The 18,757-nt window shown below is 53.5% G+C and overlaps 2 protein-coding genes across 5 annotated transcripts in view; one reads left to right on the top strand and one right to left on the bottom strand.

Moving 5' to 3' along the window:
* ACOT11 (acyl-CoA thioesterase 11) overlaps positions 1–4,869 on the top strand; it is a 47,976-nt gene extending 43,107 nt beyond the window's left edge. For all 4 annotated transcript variants that reach the window (XM_038537449.1, XM_038537446.1, XM_038537447.1 and 1 more), the window contains exons 12-16: positions 85–168; positions 998–1,131; positions 2,894–3,025; positions 3,594–3,720; positions 4,464–4,869. In XM_038537449.1, the coding sequence (XP_038393377.1) occupies positions 85–168; positions 998–1,131; positions 2,894–3,025; positions 3,594–3,720; positions 4,464–4,619 (633 nt within the window). In that variant the 3' untranslated portion in view covers positions 4,620–4,869. The remainder of the gene's footprint in view (positions 1–84; positions 169–997; positions 1,132–2,893; positions 3,026–3,593; positions 3,721–4,463) is intronic.
* FAM151A (family with sequence similarity 151 member A) lies at positions 4,695–15,488 on the bottom strand. Its single transcript, NM_001167659.1, is given in 8 exon segments — positions 4,695–5,449; positions 5,838–5,981; positions 6,702–6,841; positions 7,552–7,776; positions 9,333–9,492; positions 10,513–10,665; positions 14,192–14,338; positions 15,340–15,488. Coding segments are annotated over 8 exon segments (1,776 nt in total). The 5' UTR covers positions 15,473–15,488; the 3' UTR covers positions 4,695–4,775.
* Between the last annotated feature and the right edge of the window lie 3,269 nt (positions 15,489–18,757).

Genomic DNA, 18,757 nt, shown 5'->3' with positions numbered 1-18,757 from the left:
TCCTTAGCCCCAGTCCTGTGTGGCTGTGGCCCAGAGCCCCCAAGGAAGAGGAGAAGGTGAGGCTTCTCTGTGTGCTCTGTCCAGGTGTACCTGAGCTACAACAATGTCTCCTCCCTAAAGATGCTCGTGGCCAAGGACAACTGGGTGCTGTCTTCGGAAATCAACCAGGTAGCTGACCCTACCCCAGTAGAGGTGGCCGATGGCAAGCAACAGTTCTCTCAAACTGCTTGTGTCGAAAGGGGATTTCTTTCTTTCTTTCTTTTTTTAAAAGATGTTCTTATTTATTTATTCATGAGAGGCACAGAGAAAGGCAGAGACATAGGCAGAGGGAGAAGCAGGCTCACATGGGAAGCACGATGGGGGACTCAACTCGATCCCAGGACCCCGGGATCATGACCTGAGCCAAAGGCAGACACTCAATCACTGAGCCACCAAGGTGCCCCAGGGATTTCTTAAAAGGAGTTGGATGAGACCATGAAACCAGTGCAGTTACAGAAATACAACTGCTCCCACAGGCCCTGGAGTGAACCCCCAAATCTTTCTCTCCTGCCCACCCACCATTTTGCCCTCAACCTCTTGTCTCTGTTGTTCTCTGCCCTGCTGCTTCTTCCCTCTCTCTGCTGCTTCCTCCCTGTTGGGATGGGGCCAATGCACAAGCTTGGGCTGAGGTAAGACATGAGCCCTGCCCATGCCCTGGGGACAGTCACTTCCCCACCGGTGACATCTGGGGCTTGGAGGACCCATTCCACTGTGGCCTTAGTCCCTGCTTCCTAACGTACCCTCCTGTCCACTCTCCTGACTTCTCTCAACAGCCCATTTTCACAGGGTTGGGACCAAGGCTCAGAGACATTGAGTGGCTTTGTCACAGTCACACAGCAAGTCAGTGGCAGCCCTGAGTTGGTAGCCATGGCCTCTGGCATTGGAGTCAGCCCACCCCACTGCCCAGCATGGCCCAGGGAGGGGACATGAGAACCAGGCTGTCCTGTGTCCCACACAGGTCCGCCTATACACTCTGGAGGAAGACAAGTTCCTCTCCTTCCACATGGAGATGTTGGTTCACGTGGACACAAACCAGGCCTTCCTGCTGCTCTCAGACCTGCTTCGGAGGCCCGAGTGGGACAAGCACTACCGGTGAGGGCTGAGGTACTGGGGGGCGGGGTGCCTGGTGGGGAAGCTGGGTCCCCGGGTGTCCCTGGCTGAGCCATCCCCCGTTATGCTCAGCACCTGCTGGCCTTTAGCCAAGCACGGGGGTGGGGGTGGGGTGTCGGGGGGATTGTAGTTATGAGTCAGGTGGGTGTCAGAATCAAGGGCATTCTAAGCTGTCAGGGAAGAGAACTGAACGGGTCACTTCCTTTCTAGGCCTGTTTTTCTCCTCTTAAAATGGGCACTTGAGGTGTAGGTCATGCATTTGCACTCAGGCATAGATCAGTGATTTTCAAAACCGTGTTCTGTGGAGTTCTGTGTCCCCACAGGAGGCTCAGGGACCCCTTGTGGAGGCTAGAATGCTGAGCAGGCGGGTGGGTCCCTCCCAGCTTCAGGGTAATGGAGGGAAAGGCCAGCTTGACGAATTCACCCCGTTTGCCAGCTCTTCTTATGGATATGTGCATGCAGATGTTATTTTTGAATGTAGTGAGATACTGAATATAAATGTTATTCCTATGAATACATTTGTTCCCTGAATTTACTGAGTCTTCATGGGAATATTTTCGTCCCGAGTTTAGCCAAGGAAGATAAATCTGTTCTTAGGAAAATAGCCAAAATTTCAGTATGTAATATGAGAATGTTAAAGTTGAAACTGATATTTTTTTCAAATCCCTTTAAAGTCATTTTCTGTTGTGCCAACATCCTAGTTTGGGGGGTTCTTTGGTTATTTCTCCCATGGCTGCTCACGAGGAGCCGATATTCTTGAAGGATATCCATGCATGCGGGTCTGCACGAGTTGATTTTTGGCAAATTGCCTTCCCCTTCCTACCCCCACCTATCTTACCAGAGTGGACCTACTTGTGGCTCTTTCTACACAGCTTTCCGTTTAAGGGTTTGGTGCACAAAGGCTGTTGCTTTGAAAAGTCTTGGTTGGGGCGCCTGGGGAAACTAGTGTCTGCCTCTGGCTCAGGTCATGATCCTGTTGTCGGGCTCCCTGCTCACAATGGCTCAGTGGGCTCCCTGCTCAGCGGGGAGTCTGCTTCTTCCCTCTCCCTCTGCAGCCCCCCCTTGCTGTGCTCTCAAATGAGTAAAATCTTTTAAAAAATTAAAAAGCCTTAGTCTAGGTGACCCCAAGCCTATTGGCAGTGACATTCTACAAAGCTGGGAGGTAATTGGCAGTGTATGTTGGGGGCACTGGGCCTATAGTAGGAAGGCTTTTTTTAAAAAAGATTTTGTCAGTTAGAACAAGAAGGGGGAGCAGTAAAGGGAGAAGCAGGCTCCCTTCTCCCTATAAAATGGGGATGCTGGGTGCATCTATGGCATTGGCTGCTGTGGGATTAAATGAAATAGTATGTGGAAAGCCCTGAGAACAGCGCCTCGCTCACAGCAGGTGCTCATAACCGGTAAACCCTTGCACATCCATGGGGAGCATGTAGCCCTGCAGACATACGTAGCCACCTGTGGGTGCATATCTGTGTGTGTACATGCAGCCCACAGGTGTGTTTTTCTGTGCCTGCCTGTTCCTGTGTCTGCATGCATTTGCCTGTATACATGTCTGTGCATGTTCCTGTGTGTTCATGCATGCCTTGGCCTGGCCTTCCTGCCCTCCTATGGCCCTGCTGAGCAGGGGGTAAGGTGTCCCCCAGACATCCGCTCGAGAAGGCTGAAACATGGGAGGGCCTGGGCAAGACAGGCTGTCCCAGGAGCCGGTGTGACTCCCTTGAGTCCTGACCTCTGGGCCTCCCTATAGGAGCGTGGCGCTGGTGCAGCAGGTGGATGAGGATGATGCCATCTATCACGTCATCAGCCCTGTCCTCGGCGGTGATGCCAAGCCCCAGGACTTTGTGATCCTGGCCTCTCGGCGGAAGCCTTGTGACAACGGGTGGGTGCCTGCCTGATTGGGGGGTGGGTGGTGGGTGGGCAGGGATCATCTTCCTCCTTAGGAGGGGACATCTGCTTAGACTCAGCTCTTTGTTTGCTCTGGGACTCCACTTGACACCACTTGGCTTTTCTGGGCTGCTGTAGCCTTGCTGTGGCTAAAATGGAGAAGACGGGGATAGATCTCCCCTCTGGTCACTTGTGCTCTAAGGCAGGGTGGTCTCTGTCCCTGGGGTGGCGAGGCTTCCTCACCCCAGGCATGGGCAGACCCTTGCTCGTGTGGCCACCACCTCAGCCTCTGCCCTCTGAAGGCCCCATGTTGATCCAAGAATGGCAAGGCTGCCAGCTGGGCCACGGCATCACTTCTAGAGACAAGCGGGTACAGAAAAGTGAAGCATGAGATTCCAAAATAGGTGTCTCTGGGCGTCTGCAGTGTTGGGGCTTGTCAGAGTTTATGTGCCTTAGACTCCGATGAGGGTGTCTGTGTTGAGGGGGCTCCGGAGCCTGAGCTGGGCAGAGCAGACCCTCACAGACTCCTTTTGGGACCTTCTCTGCCCTTTCTCTTGCTCCAGGGACCCCTATGTCATTGCGATGAGGTCAGTTACACTGCCCACCCACCCTGAGACGCCAGCATACAGGCGCGGGGAGACCCTCTGCTCGGGTTTCTGCTTCTGGCGAGAGGGGGACCAGCTGACCAAGGTGAGGCCTACTGTTCCCTTCCTCCTCCCTCCCCAGACCCCCCCCAAAGCCACACATGCATGTCAAGAGCTTGGTGCCGTGGGCTCAGTAGATGCCATACCTGGGCCCCACCTGCTGCCTGCCAGCGGGCTCTCTCTGCTAGCTTGGGGGAGCCGACGAGTGTCTGGGGCTAGAAACAAGCCTTCATTAAAAACCAATCTGTGCAGAGGTAAGACTGCAGGGTCTTAGAAAAAGCTCTGGATGCTGAGGGCAGAGGCCTGGGTTCTGATCTAAAATTCATCTCATTATTTATTTATTTATATACCTCTCTTGTCTGGAAATGCTTTATGTGGCTCTCAGGGCCCATAAAGCTCAGCAGGGCAGTCAGTGCTAATTGAAAATGTGGGGGAGGAGGCTGAGGGCAAGCGAGGGTGGGGTACTACAAGCAGCTCCCCCCTCCTCGGAGCCCGGCCACTTTAGGACCCCAAGACTCACCCAGGCAGGAATTAGGCTGGTGTTCACTTGCTGTTATGACCCTAGAGCACCACCATTTATTTGTGGTGGGGTCTGAAGGCCCAGCCCGTCTTCCAGAACCTTCCCCATCTGACAAGGGAGGCCCATGACTGAGGAAAGCAGGATTCTCAGCCCCCAGAAGGGGGGTCACACCACCCCCAGGGTGCTGGCTCGTGTTTGCTGCCTTTCCCATGGGCTTCGTGCCCCCTTCCCCTGCCCAGCCTCCCTGAACATGGTGTCCTGTCCCACAGGTGTCCTACTACAACCAGGCTACCCCAGGCTTTCTCAACTACGTGACCACCAACGTGGCTGGCCTCTCCTCGGAGTTCTACACCACCTTCAAGGCTTGTGAGCAGTTCCTCTTGGACAATCGAAGCGATCTGGCCCCCAGCCTCCAGACCCTCTAGATGCCCACAGTAGCCTCCGCGTGCCCACTCCTGCTGTCCTGCCCCCAGGGACACACCATGCAGTGCATTGAGGAAGGCAGAGGCATTTATTGCTTCCTGCCTACCCCTGTGGGAAGCCTTGACCCAGGGCTCCGCCTGCCCAGCTCCAGTGGGCGCTCAGTTCCTGCCAACATCCGCCAGCAAGTCTTCGCGGTAACTCCGGGGCAGCCTGTAGTAGACCCGGGTCCTGTCAACAGCCCTGGCTGCCAGCAGCACTGCCTGCACGGATGCATAGTCGCCCCCCTCTGGGCCGTGTTCCACTGTGACGGTGGCCCGGGGGGAGGCCGCCAGCAGCCTGGCCACAACTCCGACCATGTTCTGGCCCAGCGGCCCAGCCCGCAGCTGGAAGGACACAGGTTGCCAGAGACCCTGGCATAGTTCCAGCATATCCGTGAGCAGCTGTTCCCTGTAGCCACTGCCCAGTGCCTCCTCAGGCCAGGCTGGTGCCACTGTCACATGGGGGAAGACATCAGCCACGGCTGCAAGCAACTCCCTGCCAGTCACGTGGCCGGGGACTGTGAAACTGCCGTGGGAGATGGTGGCCCCGATCCACACAGGCCGGGTCAGGTGGCCGAGGGTGGAGAGGTGGGCCAGTGTGGTCAGGGATGGCCGGAGGGCCGTGGGCTCTGCTATGTGCAGATGGACACCCCAGCGTCCGGGCCGCCCAGCGAGCCGCAGCAGGCAGGCCTCCAGCGTCATGGTGGGACCTCCTGGGACATGTATGATGGGCACGGGGTGCTTGGCTGCAGGCCTCTGGAGGCCAACATTCAGCAGGATCATGCCTTCTCCGTCTGAAAGAGGAAGTGGAGAATAGAGTCTGAGGTGTCAGACGCCCTTATTAAAGGGGTGGTGATGGAGGCAGCCAAGGAGAAGCTGGTGCCCCGTCTGCCAAGATCTGTGTGGATGGTCTGGGCTCCAGGTAGAAAGGGTGCTTTACAAAGGTTCCCGGGGGTCATGGGAATGACGTGATGAGCTGCTGGCCCAGCCCTGGGGCCTGTGCCTGCCTCTCCCTCAGGGATATGAGCCTTAGGAGTCCTGTTCTCTTGATGCCACCGTACTCTGCAGGCGCCACCGGCATCCAGCACATTACCATGGTAACCGAGGCCCTAGCTTCCTGCCCCGAGCAAAGGAAGGGCCCGCGGGTGGGCTAGGAGCGCAGGGGCTGAAGGCCCATCTTACCTGGTAGGCTAACTGTGGCGGTTCTCCCGTTGCCCTGGATGTCAGGAACCAGCCACTCCACGCTCAGACCATCCCCCTCAGGGGCCTGGAGAAGAGGTATCAGGCTGCCTCCCGTGTAGTAAATTCGCTTCCGCGTGGCATTTGCTGTGGGCCCCAAATTGTCAAGATGAAGTGACCACCATTCACCGAACACCTTCTCTGCGCCCTGTGCCCACACACACTCTTCTCAGCCTTGAGGCAGAGGTTCTCCCCTTGGGGATGACAAGACGGGACTTGCCCAAGGTCCCACAGCCAACAAGCAGAGTTACTGGGGTTGGAACCTGATGGAGCCGAGTTGGCCTGGCCCCAAACCAGAATTCCACCTCCCCTCACCTGTGTGACTTCCATGGTACTAATGTTGAGTCTACTATTGGGTTTGAGTCAATGGGTTTCCTCTGAGATGACTTAACTGCAGGGTCTCCTAGGTCCAGGGTCAAGGGGATGAGAGGTTGGGACAAGCGAATGGGTAACATTTGGGCCACTAATTAGTAGGTGCACTGGAGGGGGGGGTGGTCTCTGAGGAACTATACTGTAAGGGAACCAAACATGGCTTTGCATCTGAGCTGTGCTATGTACAAGCGAATGACTTTGTGTAGGTTACTTGTTTCCCCAACTATAAAATGGAATCCTTGCTTCTGGCCTACCATACCGAGGTCTGGCACACCATAGGTGCTTAAAAGGATCCTTTGACCTGATTCCACTCTGAATTTTCCCTTCTGATGATGCTACATCACCCCTCCAGCTCTGCTCCACTGTCTACCAAATGGTGCCCTGTGCAGAATCCAGGCCCACCACCCTCCCTGTCCACCGCACACCCCTCCGTACCGGCCAGCTGCTTGAACTTCGACAGGACAGGCTCGAAGAGGTCATAGTAGACTTGGTGGGGAGCGCTGTTGTCTCGGATATAGAGGAGATCGTCCACTGACACGGGGTCCATGACACCCTGCCACAGCGTCAGGCTGTACCTGCGGCCCAGAGAGCCAGCTCAGCGCCTGCCTGGACCCAGCAAGGTCCACGGCCCCACTCCTGTGCTCAGAACTGGAGCCTTACTGGGCAGGGATAGGGCATCTGGCCTTCAGCTTCCCACCAGCCCCTTCTCCCCTGAGAACTACCCCCTTCCCAGGAGCAGGAGAAGCCACAGGAGCTTCAGAAGGGAGAATGAGTGAGACGCTGAGCAGGAGGGACCAGCCTGCCCTACATCCTCACTGGGAGTGTCTATTTCTGCTCCTGTCTTAGGAAAGGGACAGGGACAGAAAGGGATGGGTACAGGGCAGTGGGGAAGAAGTTAGGTGTGGAGGGAGAACGAGACAGCCCTTGGAGCTCCTGTGGGAAGTGGCTGAGAATGGTGGGACTGGGCAGCTGGAAGCAGACTGTAGGAGTGCAGATGGGAGTCCTCCAGTCCCTACAGGACAGACAATCCTGAGCACAGCTGGCTCCCACGGGAGGAAGACTTGCCACTAGGTGGAGTTATCCACCAATGGACTGGCTGCCTCCGGGGGTAGTCAGCCCATCACCAGAGGTATAGGAGCAGAGAGCAGGGATATTGTAGAGGATGGGACCACCAGTAGATATTGGACAGATATGTTTAAGCATCTGGAATCTCCACTGGGGGCATTGGTGCCTGGGGGTGGGTTTGGTGGCTCAGGGGCTGTGGCAGGGGCATGGGAATTCTCACCTCTTCGACTGGCCCAGAAGCCAGCTGAAGTGGGGCCAGGCAGCCCGTACCATGACAGCGCGCACGGGGAAGGTGACCTTCTGTGGCAGTGCTCCCAGCAGCCCCTGCATCTTCTCCACCATGGCTCGGGTGTATGTTGAATTTGGGAACAGGGGCACATAGAGGGTGGTCCAGCCCGGAGACAGGGTGGCTTCAGGATACTTCTCCTGGACCAAGGCCAGAAACCTGCCAAGGAACAGAGATACTGGCCTTTGTGAACCTTGCTGGCCCCTTCCTCACCTCCCGGGTTCCCACTGTGCTAGGAAGTGGCTAGTCCTATGGAATGTAGACTATGAAGACAGAAGCAGAGTCCTAAAAAGAAAAAGTGACTTACTGAGGTCCTACAAATGAGGCATGGACTTTGGAACCAGGGGGTTCTGGGTTGAGGTCCTACCTCTAACCTTGGGCAGCTCATTCAACCTCGTTGATTCTCAAAGATGGCATCCCTTCTGGTAGGGCAGGGCCTCTTCAGCATCCCCATTGGGACAGGAGAGACAAGCCAGGGCCCCAGATGTGGGGATCTAGACTCTTTAGTCATGAGTAAAACTTCAGATATTATTTTTAAATTCCGTTTAAATTTTGCCCTGATTTCAATTTTATTCTTGCCCTTTCCTTCTCCCCAAACTATTGAGTAAAATCAATGCTCCAAGAAGATGAGCCATATTTATCTTGGGCCGCTGACTACATTTTTCCAACTGCTGCTTTCCAAAGGCACCTCAGTTTGAGAATCACAATAAATATTGGATGGGTGGATTGTTGGCTGGCTGGCTGGACAGATGGAGAGATGGATGATTAGAATCAGGAAGACACCTGGCTTTGAATCTTTGTTCTGCAATATTTAGATTTAGGCCAGTCATACAACTACGATGAGTTAGTTCCTATACTAATGAAGTGAAAATAATAGTACCTACCTCATTTTCTTGATAATGAAAGTACTTTTAGAAACAGTGTCTGGGCACATAATAAATATTCAACAAATTGAGTCTCGATTACTGTCAGCTTTCTTTTTTTTTTTTTTTTTAAAGATTTTATTTATTTATGAGAGACGCGCGCGCACACACACACACACACAGAGAGAGAGAGAGGCAGAGGGAGAAGCAGGCTCCATGCAGGGAGCCCGACGTGGGACTTGATCCCGGGTCTCCAGGACCACGCCCTGGGCCAAAGGCAGGTGCTAAACCTCTGAGCCACCCAGGGATCCCTGCTGTCAGCTTTCTCTTCTGCAAAATGGGGGAGATTCTCTTAACCTAGTGTTGCTAAGTAGGGGTCAAATTTGACACACTTTCTCCTTTTATGTGGCCTTTCATTATAAACTATAGAGCGCCAGGCAGCTGGAATATGTGAGGACTGTTGGTGGCAGTGCTGGGACTGCACAGAGGCTGGGGAAGGAGTTAGCACTATTAGACTTTTCTCTGGCAGGCCAGCCCTGCCGTGGTCACTGAGGATACAGAAAGGGCTGGGCCCTGTCTCCCCTCCCAGAGTCCACCATGGAGTAGGGACTACAAACCTGCCATCTGGCTGAGACAGCCCAGTGAAATCAGGGCTGTGTTAGGAGGAAGTGTGAATGAAGGCTCTCCGCAGCCTGGGACGTCGGGGTAATTTTTGGAGGAGGCAACGACTGGGCAAAGGTTCACAGGGAATGGGGAAAGGCATTTGGGGCAGAGGGAACAGCATGTACAAAGGCTAAGGTCAGATTCTATGGTGTGGCTGGACACAGCTGGGGCAGAGAAGTGAATACTCACTGCGTGGCATTGACCTCAATTGAGATGGGCACATTGGGGCCCCTCAGGATGTCGGCATTGATCCACACAGGCCTCCGGACTTTCCCGTCCTCTGTCAGCCGCCGCAGGAGGGCCAGCGAGGGGCCCACAGCCTTGATGCTCTTGAAGTCCAGTTTAATGCCTGTGGGGAGAGGGCCGAGGGCTTGGGGAAATGGCCCCTCATGCTCAGGGCAGAAGGAGCCAGCAGACACGACTTCCTGGAGCAGAGAGAGCAGGTTTGGGGTGGGATAGGGTGGGGGAGGAGGTGGGAAAGCAGGGAGCAGATTCCGGCTGGGTGTGAAGAGGGCTTTCCAGCAGGCCTAGCTGACCCCCAGGGGAAGGAGCTGCCCCTGCCCCTGGCGGGGACAAGTCAGAGGCCACCTAAGGGTCTAGACTTAGGCTGGTGCAGGGGCCGGCAAGCGCAGGATAAAAAAAGACTGTGGTTCTTGGACAGGTCAGGCTTAGAGGGTCCTAAGCCAACTTAGCCTGTGTGGAGGTCACGTAGCCTGCAGGAAGGGGTGGCGTTTGAATAGAGGGGGGCCGTGGAGGTGGAAGGAGCCCCCCCACCCGTGAACAAAGGCCTGTGCTATTCTGGCAGCGAGGGGTTGGAGAAGACTGCCGATGAGGGGAACCACAGGAGATGAGGCTGGGAAGCTGGAGAGGGTGGTTGAAAGCCAGGTCAAGGAGACGACACTGTCCAAGGACAATGGGGAGCCATGCAGGGCTGAAGAGGGGGACTGACAAAGTTGGCTTTTTGGAAAGCTCACTCAGATGTGCCCATAGTGATGGAGGGAAGATGAGAGGGCCTGGGTTTGGGGCAGAATGTGGGTGGATGGCAGAGCCGGGGAGAAGCGGGAGGCTGATACCCGGATTCTGACCAAAATTGGCAGGAGGACCTGGGATGGAAGGGCAGACCTGGGCTTTGAATAGGTTGTACCCAGTTTTGGAGGATTCAGAGGGAGCAATCTGAGCACGTCAGGTGCTTTATGGTGTACCTTGCCCTTTCCCAACCCCCACCTCACTTAGAATGCCCTGGGCCTGGGCGTCTGGAATGCCTGGGTGGGAAAGTCCAGGCAATGAGCAGGGAGACTGGGACTGTCCTGGCTTGGGGGGCGGGGGGAAGGGGACCACAGGGCCAGGGAGGGGCTGAGAGAGTCCTTACCCTTCTGGGAAGAGGCCAGCACAGCCTCCAGCCACTGCTGCAGGGTGTTGTCGCTGTAGATGGCTGGCGGGTGTGCCATGATGGGGACCCCTGTCTCGTTGGCTGTGTTGAGTCCTTCTATGTTGACGTCTGCCTCCAGGACCATAGCGTTGCCTGGGAGAGACGCAGAACTCAGTCAGTTCGCAATTTTTTTTCCCCATCATCAAAGTGTGACACATTTATCAAAGAACATTTGGAAAATACAGAAAAGCAGGAAGAACAATACTCATCCACATTTCCATCATAGTTCACATTTTGATGTATTTTCTTCCATCTTTGTCTATGTATGTTTTTTACATCGAGACCATGCTGCATTTAGAATTTTAATCTTTTTCAATATTATGACATTTTCACAATCATTTCTTTTTTAAAGGCTACAAATGCTCTGTTTGAGGGTGCTCACCATGATTTCGGTAGCCACCTCTTCTTCCTGAGACATTTTGGTAGTTTCCAATTCTTTGCTAATAATGATGCATATTTCATCCCGGTTTTTTTAATTATTTCTAATCCCTACTTGTGGAATTTGAGGCAGGGCCATGCAAGGGCCATTTTTAAAACCCATATTATCAAATTACTGTCCAGAAAAATTGTTCTGATTCATGTTCCCGCCTGAAGTACAAGAGCTTGCCTATCTCCCTGTGCCCTAAAAGCACAGAGCATTGTTATTTTGATTTTTAAATTTCAATTTTTAAAATCCTGTCCTCCAGAAGTCGGTCTAGGAGGGAGCTAAGGCCTTCCCAATGGAAGTGGACCCAGAAGTCCCTGCCAGAGTCACTGGGCATTTGGGGTGTGTAGTGGAGGGGCGGGGGACGGGGGTCGAGTTCAGCTCTACAGCCTCACAAGAGGCCTTTTCTCCTGGTTTACACTCACAAGCCTCCTGACTTCTCACCTCTAGACTTGCTCTACACAGCAACTGAGAGTGAGTATTCTATTCATGTCACCCAAGAACTGTTAAAATCCAAGCTCTGATCAGCGGGTCAGGGGCGGGGCTGAGACTGCATATCTAAAGCTTCTAGGGAGAGCTGGCCAGGGACCACACTTTGAGTAGTGAGGCTTGAATTTGTTTTGTCCTCCCATCTCTGGGCTCTTCCTCCTGGCTGTTGCCTTGGCAACACTCTTCCCTCTGCAGCTTTACTAGGCTACCTTCTGCTCATCTGCTAGCGTTGGCTTAAAATATCACTTCCTTGGGGAGGCCATGCCGGAACCCTATGCCCAGTCTGCCTTAGTCATCTGCCTCTGTGCTACTCTTCTGAGTGCTTGGCCCTGTGTAGTTAGTTGCTCACTTAATTAACCTCAGCCTTCCTGAGTGTGGTCACCAAAGGTGCAGGGTTTGTCTGAACTGACCATCACTTGAATTTTGGGTCCCTAGATGGTATCAGGCCTAAAAAAATGGTTGTTGAATGATGAACAACTGAATGGATTAATGATAGAAAAGTCAAGATCAGTAAGCCCAGGGAGGCCCCGATGGCTTAGCGGTTTAGCGCCGCCTTCAGCCCAGGGCGTCCCGATGGCTTAGCGGTTTAGCACCGCCTTCAGCCCAGGGCATGATCCTGGAGACCTGGGATTGAGTCCCACATCGGGCTCCCTGCATGGAACCTGCTTCTCCCTCTGCCTGTGTCTCTGCCTCTCTCTCTCTGTTTCTAATAAATAAAACCTTAAAAAAAAAAAAAAAAAAGGATCAGTAAGCCCAGGTCCAGAAAGATAAGCTTGGCCAAAGCTGCAGATAATTTTTGCAGATTTCTCTAAAACCTGGGTGCCTAGATTTCCAGGAGGGGGAGGAAGGTGAGTGCTGGGATGTCCCTGGCAGTGAGCCAGGCATTTCACATCATCCCATTTCATCCCAAAATTATGGACCCTGCTTCTAGAGTGCGGGACTCCCTGGTTTCCTCATTGGCGAGATGGGGATGACCTCCCCAGGCCATGGAAACAGGATGTGAACATAAAAACACATTGTTAAACCATGAAGGGCTTTATGAAGGCTGCCTTCATTTTCTGACTTGAGCACAAAATTCTTTTTTTTTTTTCAAAATTCTTTTATCTTATCTCATGGTTCATTGGGAATGCAGAGAGAGGGGTCTGAAAGGCTTGGGGCCCCAGTGAGGCCTGGATAAATCAGGCTGGAACTGGGTTGGGCTGCAGGTAAGAGCTCAATGAGAATGGATGCATTGGGGTCTCCTTCCCCATCCAATGGTGGGGGAGCATTCCAGTCTCAGGGACGCAGGGGTGCATTGAGAGCCATCTGAGTCATTGTGACCCTCTGATGCTGCTGCTTGGCTTGACTTGCACTAACTGCCTTCCTTGGAGACACTGGGAGCCCCTCGGCAAGGGGGCCAGATGTGACTAGGTCACATCTCACTCATTTCTGAGCCTTCCTCCTGGTATTGACCCAGGGATTCAGTGAATGCTCAGTGAATTGGACTGAAGACCAGTGGAAAGTACATTTTGGACCTAACATGCCTCCTTGTGATTGCCACCTACCCCCAACAACTTCTTCCTGGCAAAATCGTCTCGTCATGAAAAGTTGTTACTTGCCTTTAGATGCTGAATCTGGTGTTTGGGAGGGGTATGAGGAAGGAACAAGCGAAGAGGGAAGGACCCATTTCCTGTGGCCCCAGGAGGGAAGGAGGGCTGGCTCCCCAGGGAGTGGACAGGAAGTTATGGAGCTGTCCCCTCACCTCACCCCCACATGTCAGGACAGACCTGAACCCAGACTGCAGGCGTGAGCGCTGGGACACACAGGTAGCAATCTATACTACTCTGGCAGGTCTTCTCTGTACCTTTTTCTCACTCACAAAAATTAAGTAATAGGATATCCCTGGTTAGGCATTCACTAAGTGTTAATTATTATTTACATGGCCGTATCCCCCTCTTTGCCTAGGTTAGTCTGGTATATTTCTGTGGGCTCAGCATAATTTGGTTTGGATGATAAATGGTACAGAAAGTCTACCTATCCACGTTTTGCAGAGGGAAAAACTGAACTGTGGGCAGATGAAGTCACCTGTCCCAAATCACTTGGCAGTAAAGAGCCAAGGTCAAATTTGAACCCAGTTCTGATTTCACCAGCCTAACCCTGCCCCTGGGTCTCACTCAGGGTCCTCACCCCAGCTGTGCACCACCCTTCTTCCCAGGGGCCTACTCCAGTGATGTAGCAGAACCCTCAGGAGGAAACTGGGCCTCTGGATCCCTGAGCTAGGCTAAGGGGTACCTTTCCATGCTCCCTGCTGGTGGGCACTGCCTGGTTGGGGCCGCTGGCCTTCTCTTTGGCCAAGGTCCTGATGTAGTGGGGCCAGGATGCGACTTGTGTCTGCTACCCTAGAGCCGCCATAATCACTCTGAATTGGAGGCTCCGAGGCATTACACAATTTGCTCAGCTTTTCACAGCTCAGTTTTGATAGCACTGAGCCTCAAATTCACATCTTCTGGCTTCCATAGGTTTTGAGGGCAAGGATCTCCTAGCCAGGACATCTGGCAGCTGGCAGGTGGTTGGGGCAGAGGGCAGGACTTGATGACTTTAGAATCAGACATCTGGTTCAAACCATCATGCCACCACATAGGTAATGCTGTCTCAGCCCACCTCTGCTCTCCTGTCATCTCCACCATCCCCTCCCTGGCCTGTCCCAGTCCTGGCAGCCAGACTTACTGCGTAGGGCAGCTTCCATCTGCTCCCGGCTGTTGGCCGCGTGGTACCAGCTGACCAGTAGACCATCCTGTCGGCTGATCTGGCCCAGGCTCTGAAGGTAGTCTAGCATGTCTGCGTCGGGGCGGCAGACCGCATCCTGCTCACAGCCTGGAATGAAAGCCAAGGGGGCTGTTCACCTCAATTCTCACCTCTGCCTGAGACTCCTGCCCGTTTCATCCCACTGATCATCCCCGGGCTCCCAGGGCATGTCTAGCAGAGAGACAGGGACCCCAGAGTCATCAGCATTGTGAGAGAAATGTGTGGGCTCCTGATGCCCAACCAGCTGGGGGAGTCAGGAAGGTCACAGAGGAGGGAACATTTAAGGGGGCTTGAGGATGGGTGTAAATGTGACAGAAAAGGAGGTCTGGGTTATTCCTGACAGAGAAGACAGCATAAGCAGAGCCTGGGCTGACGGAAAGAGTGTGGTCACCTAGAGGAATGCCACTGGCCTGGTACAGATAGCAGTGGAGACACGGAGAGGGCAGGGCTGGAAGGGGGTGCTGTGATCAGGCTGTCAATGACTGTGAACGCCAGCAAGGGGTTGGCCATGTGCTGAGGGCAGCCAAGGCAGCTTGCGTTGAGCCCCTCTCAGGGGCTGCAGAGCTAGGGCTGGCTGGGAGAGTAGGCCGTAGGTCGTACCCAGAGGCTGTATGCAGGGAAGCCCCAGCAGGGATCAAGGACACTGGAGGCCTGAGAGCTAGGTGGGCAGGGAGGTCAGGAGGTGGGGAAGACAGAGGCCTCAAGACGCCAGGCCTGAGGGTACAGACATGAGGCAGAAGGGGGGGGGATGGAGGCCACCCCCAGGTTTCTGTGGGAAAGGAGGGGCCCTTTACCCAAATGGACACAGGGAGGAGCAGATGTGGGGGGGAAGATGGATTGAGCTCCGTCTGCTGAGTCTGAGAGCCACGTGACCCCCAGAAAGGAAGGTCTGCTCAGGGGTACAGGAGTGAGGCCTGGGCTGAAGGCAACAAGCCCGGTGGCAGAGGAGGGGAAGGTTGATGGGGCCTTCTGCTGGGGCTAGGGTCTTAGTGGGGATGCGGGGTGGGAGAGGAGGCCATCAGAGCAGTGGATGGGAAGCCAACCAGACGGCATGACGGGAAGGCCCCTACCTGGCTGGTTGTGCTGCTGCTGCTGCAGCGTGAAGCTCAGGACCAATCCGAGGGCAATCACCAGAACCACACTGACACTGCCCACAAGGGCCCATTTGGTCCCACTCATCGAGCACCCCTTATTGCAGCCCATGACGATCTTCTCTGGAGAATGCCTTCCAAGTCCCCACGGCTCAGAGTCCCCCAAGGCTCTCTGTTGCTGGGATCGGCTGGAATTCAGGAGCCCCTGGTAGCATCCAGTTCTCCACCAAGGCACTCTGGCTCCTGCAGGCTAGGAGCGTCAACAGCAGAGATAGCTTCTGAGGCTCCTCCCCCTTCCCCACCCTCCTCTTCTATCCACACCCTCCCAGGATCTTAACAAATCAAGCAGAAAGGCCTACCACCTCCCAAATGAACTTTGAGCACATTAAGAGGCCAGAGAATGTTGGGCCAAGCCCCTATCCCCTGCTTGCCTGCTCCTGCCTGGGAGTTGGGAGACCGGAGATCTAGACCCAGCTGGCCCTTGCTTTCCTGAGACCTGGAGCAGGGGTCTTCCCCTCGCGGGCCCTGTTCTTCCCCTGTGCAAAAGGTGGAGGCTGGATTGATCTTTTCCTTGTTTTGCCTTGCCCCAGGAAGTCACCAACGTCAGGCAAATGTTGATGACAAGGACAGATTATATCTGCCAGAGGCCTATGAATTTTCCTTCCATCCCAGCTTGTGGTTGATAGATTATCTACCTGAGTTTGAAGCTAACAGGCTTGGTGTACCAGCCCCGATCACGCAGAAGCCACTCCTGGGGCAGAGAGTCCACAACAAAAGGGCAGAGTCACCACCTCATGCTGAGAGTGTCCTGGGGGCTCCGGTGTGGGAAGTAAGTTAGAAACTATCCCTATTTCAGGGACCCTGGAGTTTAAATGAGTCCAAGAATCACCTGTAATATACACAGGACTTTGGTTTATAGAGGTTCTCAGAGATGTCTATCAGGGTTACGGGTGACTGATTCAAGAGTGTGCGTGCGTGTGTATGTATATGTGGACGTATGTATGTGTGCACATATGTAAGAATATCTAGAATGATGAATGATGCCTAGATCAGCAGATGGAAGGAAGCTAGGGGCTGGGGAGCAGGTCAGGAGGGAGTAAGGTTCAGGCCTTGTGGAGTCATGGGGCTTGTGGGTCATCCCTGAAGAGCTAGGAGGACACTGGATATAGAAGTCTGGGGCTTGGGACTAAAATGAGGGTGAGAGCATCATTTCCTGCCCAAAGGCAAAGAGAGAAGGGTTGTTCCAAGCAGCACACTGTGTGCTGCTCACTATCCTTGGGAAAGATGCCAGTGAGCTCTGAGCTTGCCTGCCTCTCTTGGCTCTGTGGCTTCTGCAGGCTACATCTTGGAGGAAGGACCTTATCCAGCTCTGGCTTTTGGCAAGTGGAACAGCTCTGAAATGGGCACTAGGCTGCCAAGACTCCACTGCCTGTGACGCTTCTCATGAGATGGATAACCAACTGTTGCTGAGCTCCCTTTTGCATGTAGCACTATGCCAGGCTCTAGGGAGCCACCACCCATGACATATTGTAGGAGACAAGAAGCTGAGGGATGCCAGGAGGCTTCAGCATCTCAGATATAGAGTAGCCATTCTAGTGCTGGTGCTCAAGGAGGGGAGTTCAAGCCCATAAGGATGTCAGACCTGGCAAGTGCCAATGGCAGGGCCCTCAGGGGGAGCATGATGGATCAGGGAGACACTAGGGGATTAAGAGCACAGAGGGGGAGCCCCAACCTTCTACGGGGCCAGGTGGCCTTCAGAAGAGGCATGGCTTGAGTTGACTTGGAGAACCATGGGGAAAGGGAGTAGGGAAGGATGTTCCAGATAAAGCAAGCGATGTGCGTGAGAGGGAGCAAAGGCATGTAGGAGAAGGCTTGCTTGGGGACGTGGGCAGTGCAGTGTGACTGGATCACCAGGTGGGAGTAGGGGTGCTTGGGGAGATGGGTCTAGGGAGGCGAGAGGCCTGGGTCACCTTGATAAAGAGCTTGGCCCCAACCTGGATGGGATGGGAAACCTTCACCTATGGGACAAGCAGGAGAAAGACTTGCTTAGCTTTGCATTTTGGAAGGTGATCCTGGAAGCTGGTATTGATTGAGAAATGGCTGGAGACGCTCCGACTCTCCCTGGCACCTGGGCCATCTGTTTCACTACCATCCCTTCAACCCCCCAGCCACATGACTTCCCCCACCACACCACTCAGAAAGGCTTGCCAAAGTGTGAACCCCAGGTTTTGTTACCTGGGTCACTTTGATATAGAGAAGAAATGAGAGGGTGTTAGAAAGCACGGGCATTTCAGATGAGGAGCAGCTATCTTTAGAGCTGGTACCGCAGGAGGCTCTGCCCACTGGGCCCTGAGAGGCTCCCCCCAGCTTCTGTGAGGCTGCATCCCCCACAACCCCCCAGAGAAGTTCATCAGAGTGTGGGGAAATGCAGCCTTGAGATACCCGACCTAGGAAAAATCCGGCTCATGAACATTCAACTCGCACTAGCTGGGGCCTGCTGAGTCTAGGGGAGAATCTAACATGGACCCTGCTCCTCAGACATTTCGAATCCAGTTGCAGCGTTAAGGCCATGGGAGCAGAGAGAAGGCCCTCCGGCCAAATCAAAGCTATCTGGGAAGCTTCCTGGGGGAGGCAGTGTGTGATCTGGATCTTGAAGGGTGGGGTATATCTCTTAGGGAGAAAATAAAAGCTTATTATTTTTCCCCTTATAAAAGTGGTATAAGAAAGGTATTGGAGGGACTCCTGAGTGGCTCAACGGTTTAGAGCCAGTCTTTGGCCCAGGGCCTGATCCTGGAGACCCAGGATCGAGTCCCACATTGGGCTCCTTGCATGGAACCTGCTTCTCTCTCTGCCTGTGTCTCTGCCTCTCTGTGTGTGTCTCTCATGAATAAATAAATAAAATCTTAAAAAAAAAAAGAAAGGTATTGGAAATTCAAAAACATGGAAAAAGGAAGTTATTATCTTAAAATGAACAATGAGATCCACTAACCTATTATAATTTGCTTTTCATTTTATAGAAAGTCTTTCCAGTCATTTCAGTGTACATTTATTATTAGTATTTTTGCTTTGTTTTGCCTTTTTAATGGATGTGCTAGTTTTCTATTGCTGCTGTAACAGCATGGCTTGGGGAGGGAGGCACGGGGGTGGGGGTGGGGTGGATTAGAGCAAGAATTAGATTAGAAGACTCATTTCTTCGGCAAATAAGTATTGAAGATGCTGGGTACCAGCTCTGGGTCAGGCTTTGGGTACCAGGCAAGCAAAGATGAAAACACATCATCTCTGTCCTTAAAACATTCTCAGTATAATGAAGGAAATAAGGAAGTGAGCAGGAAAATTAACAGCATGCTGTCATAACTGTTCTGAGCTATGCTGCAAGAGCAAAGGAGAAAATCCTAAC

The sequence above is a fragment of the Canis lupus genome, chromosome 5 (genome assembly GCF_011100685.1).
Source record: "Canis lupus familiaris isolate Mischka breed German Shepherd chromosome 5, alternate assembly UU_Cfam_GSD_1.0, whole genome shotgun sequence".
NCBI classification, from domain to species: domain Eukaryota; kingdom Metazoa; phylum Chordata; class Mammalia; order Carnivora; family Canidae; genus Canis; species Canis lupus.
This window is presented reverse-complemented; position numbering and strand designations above follow the sequence as displayed.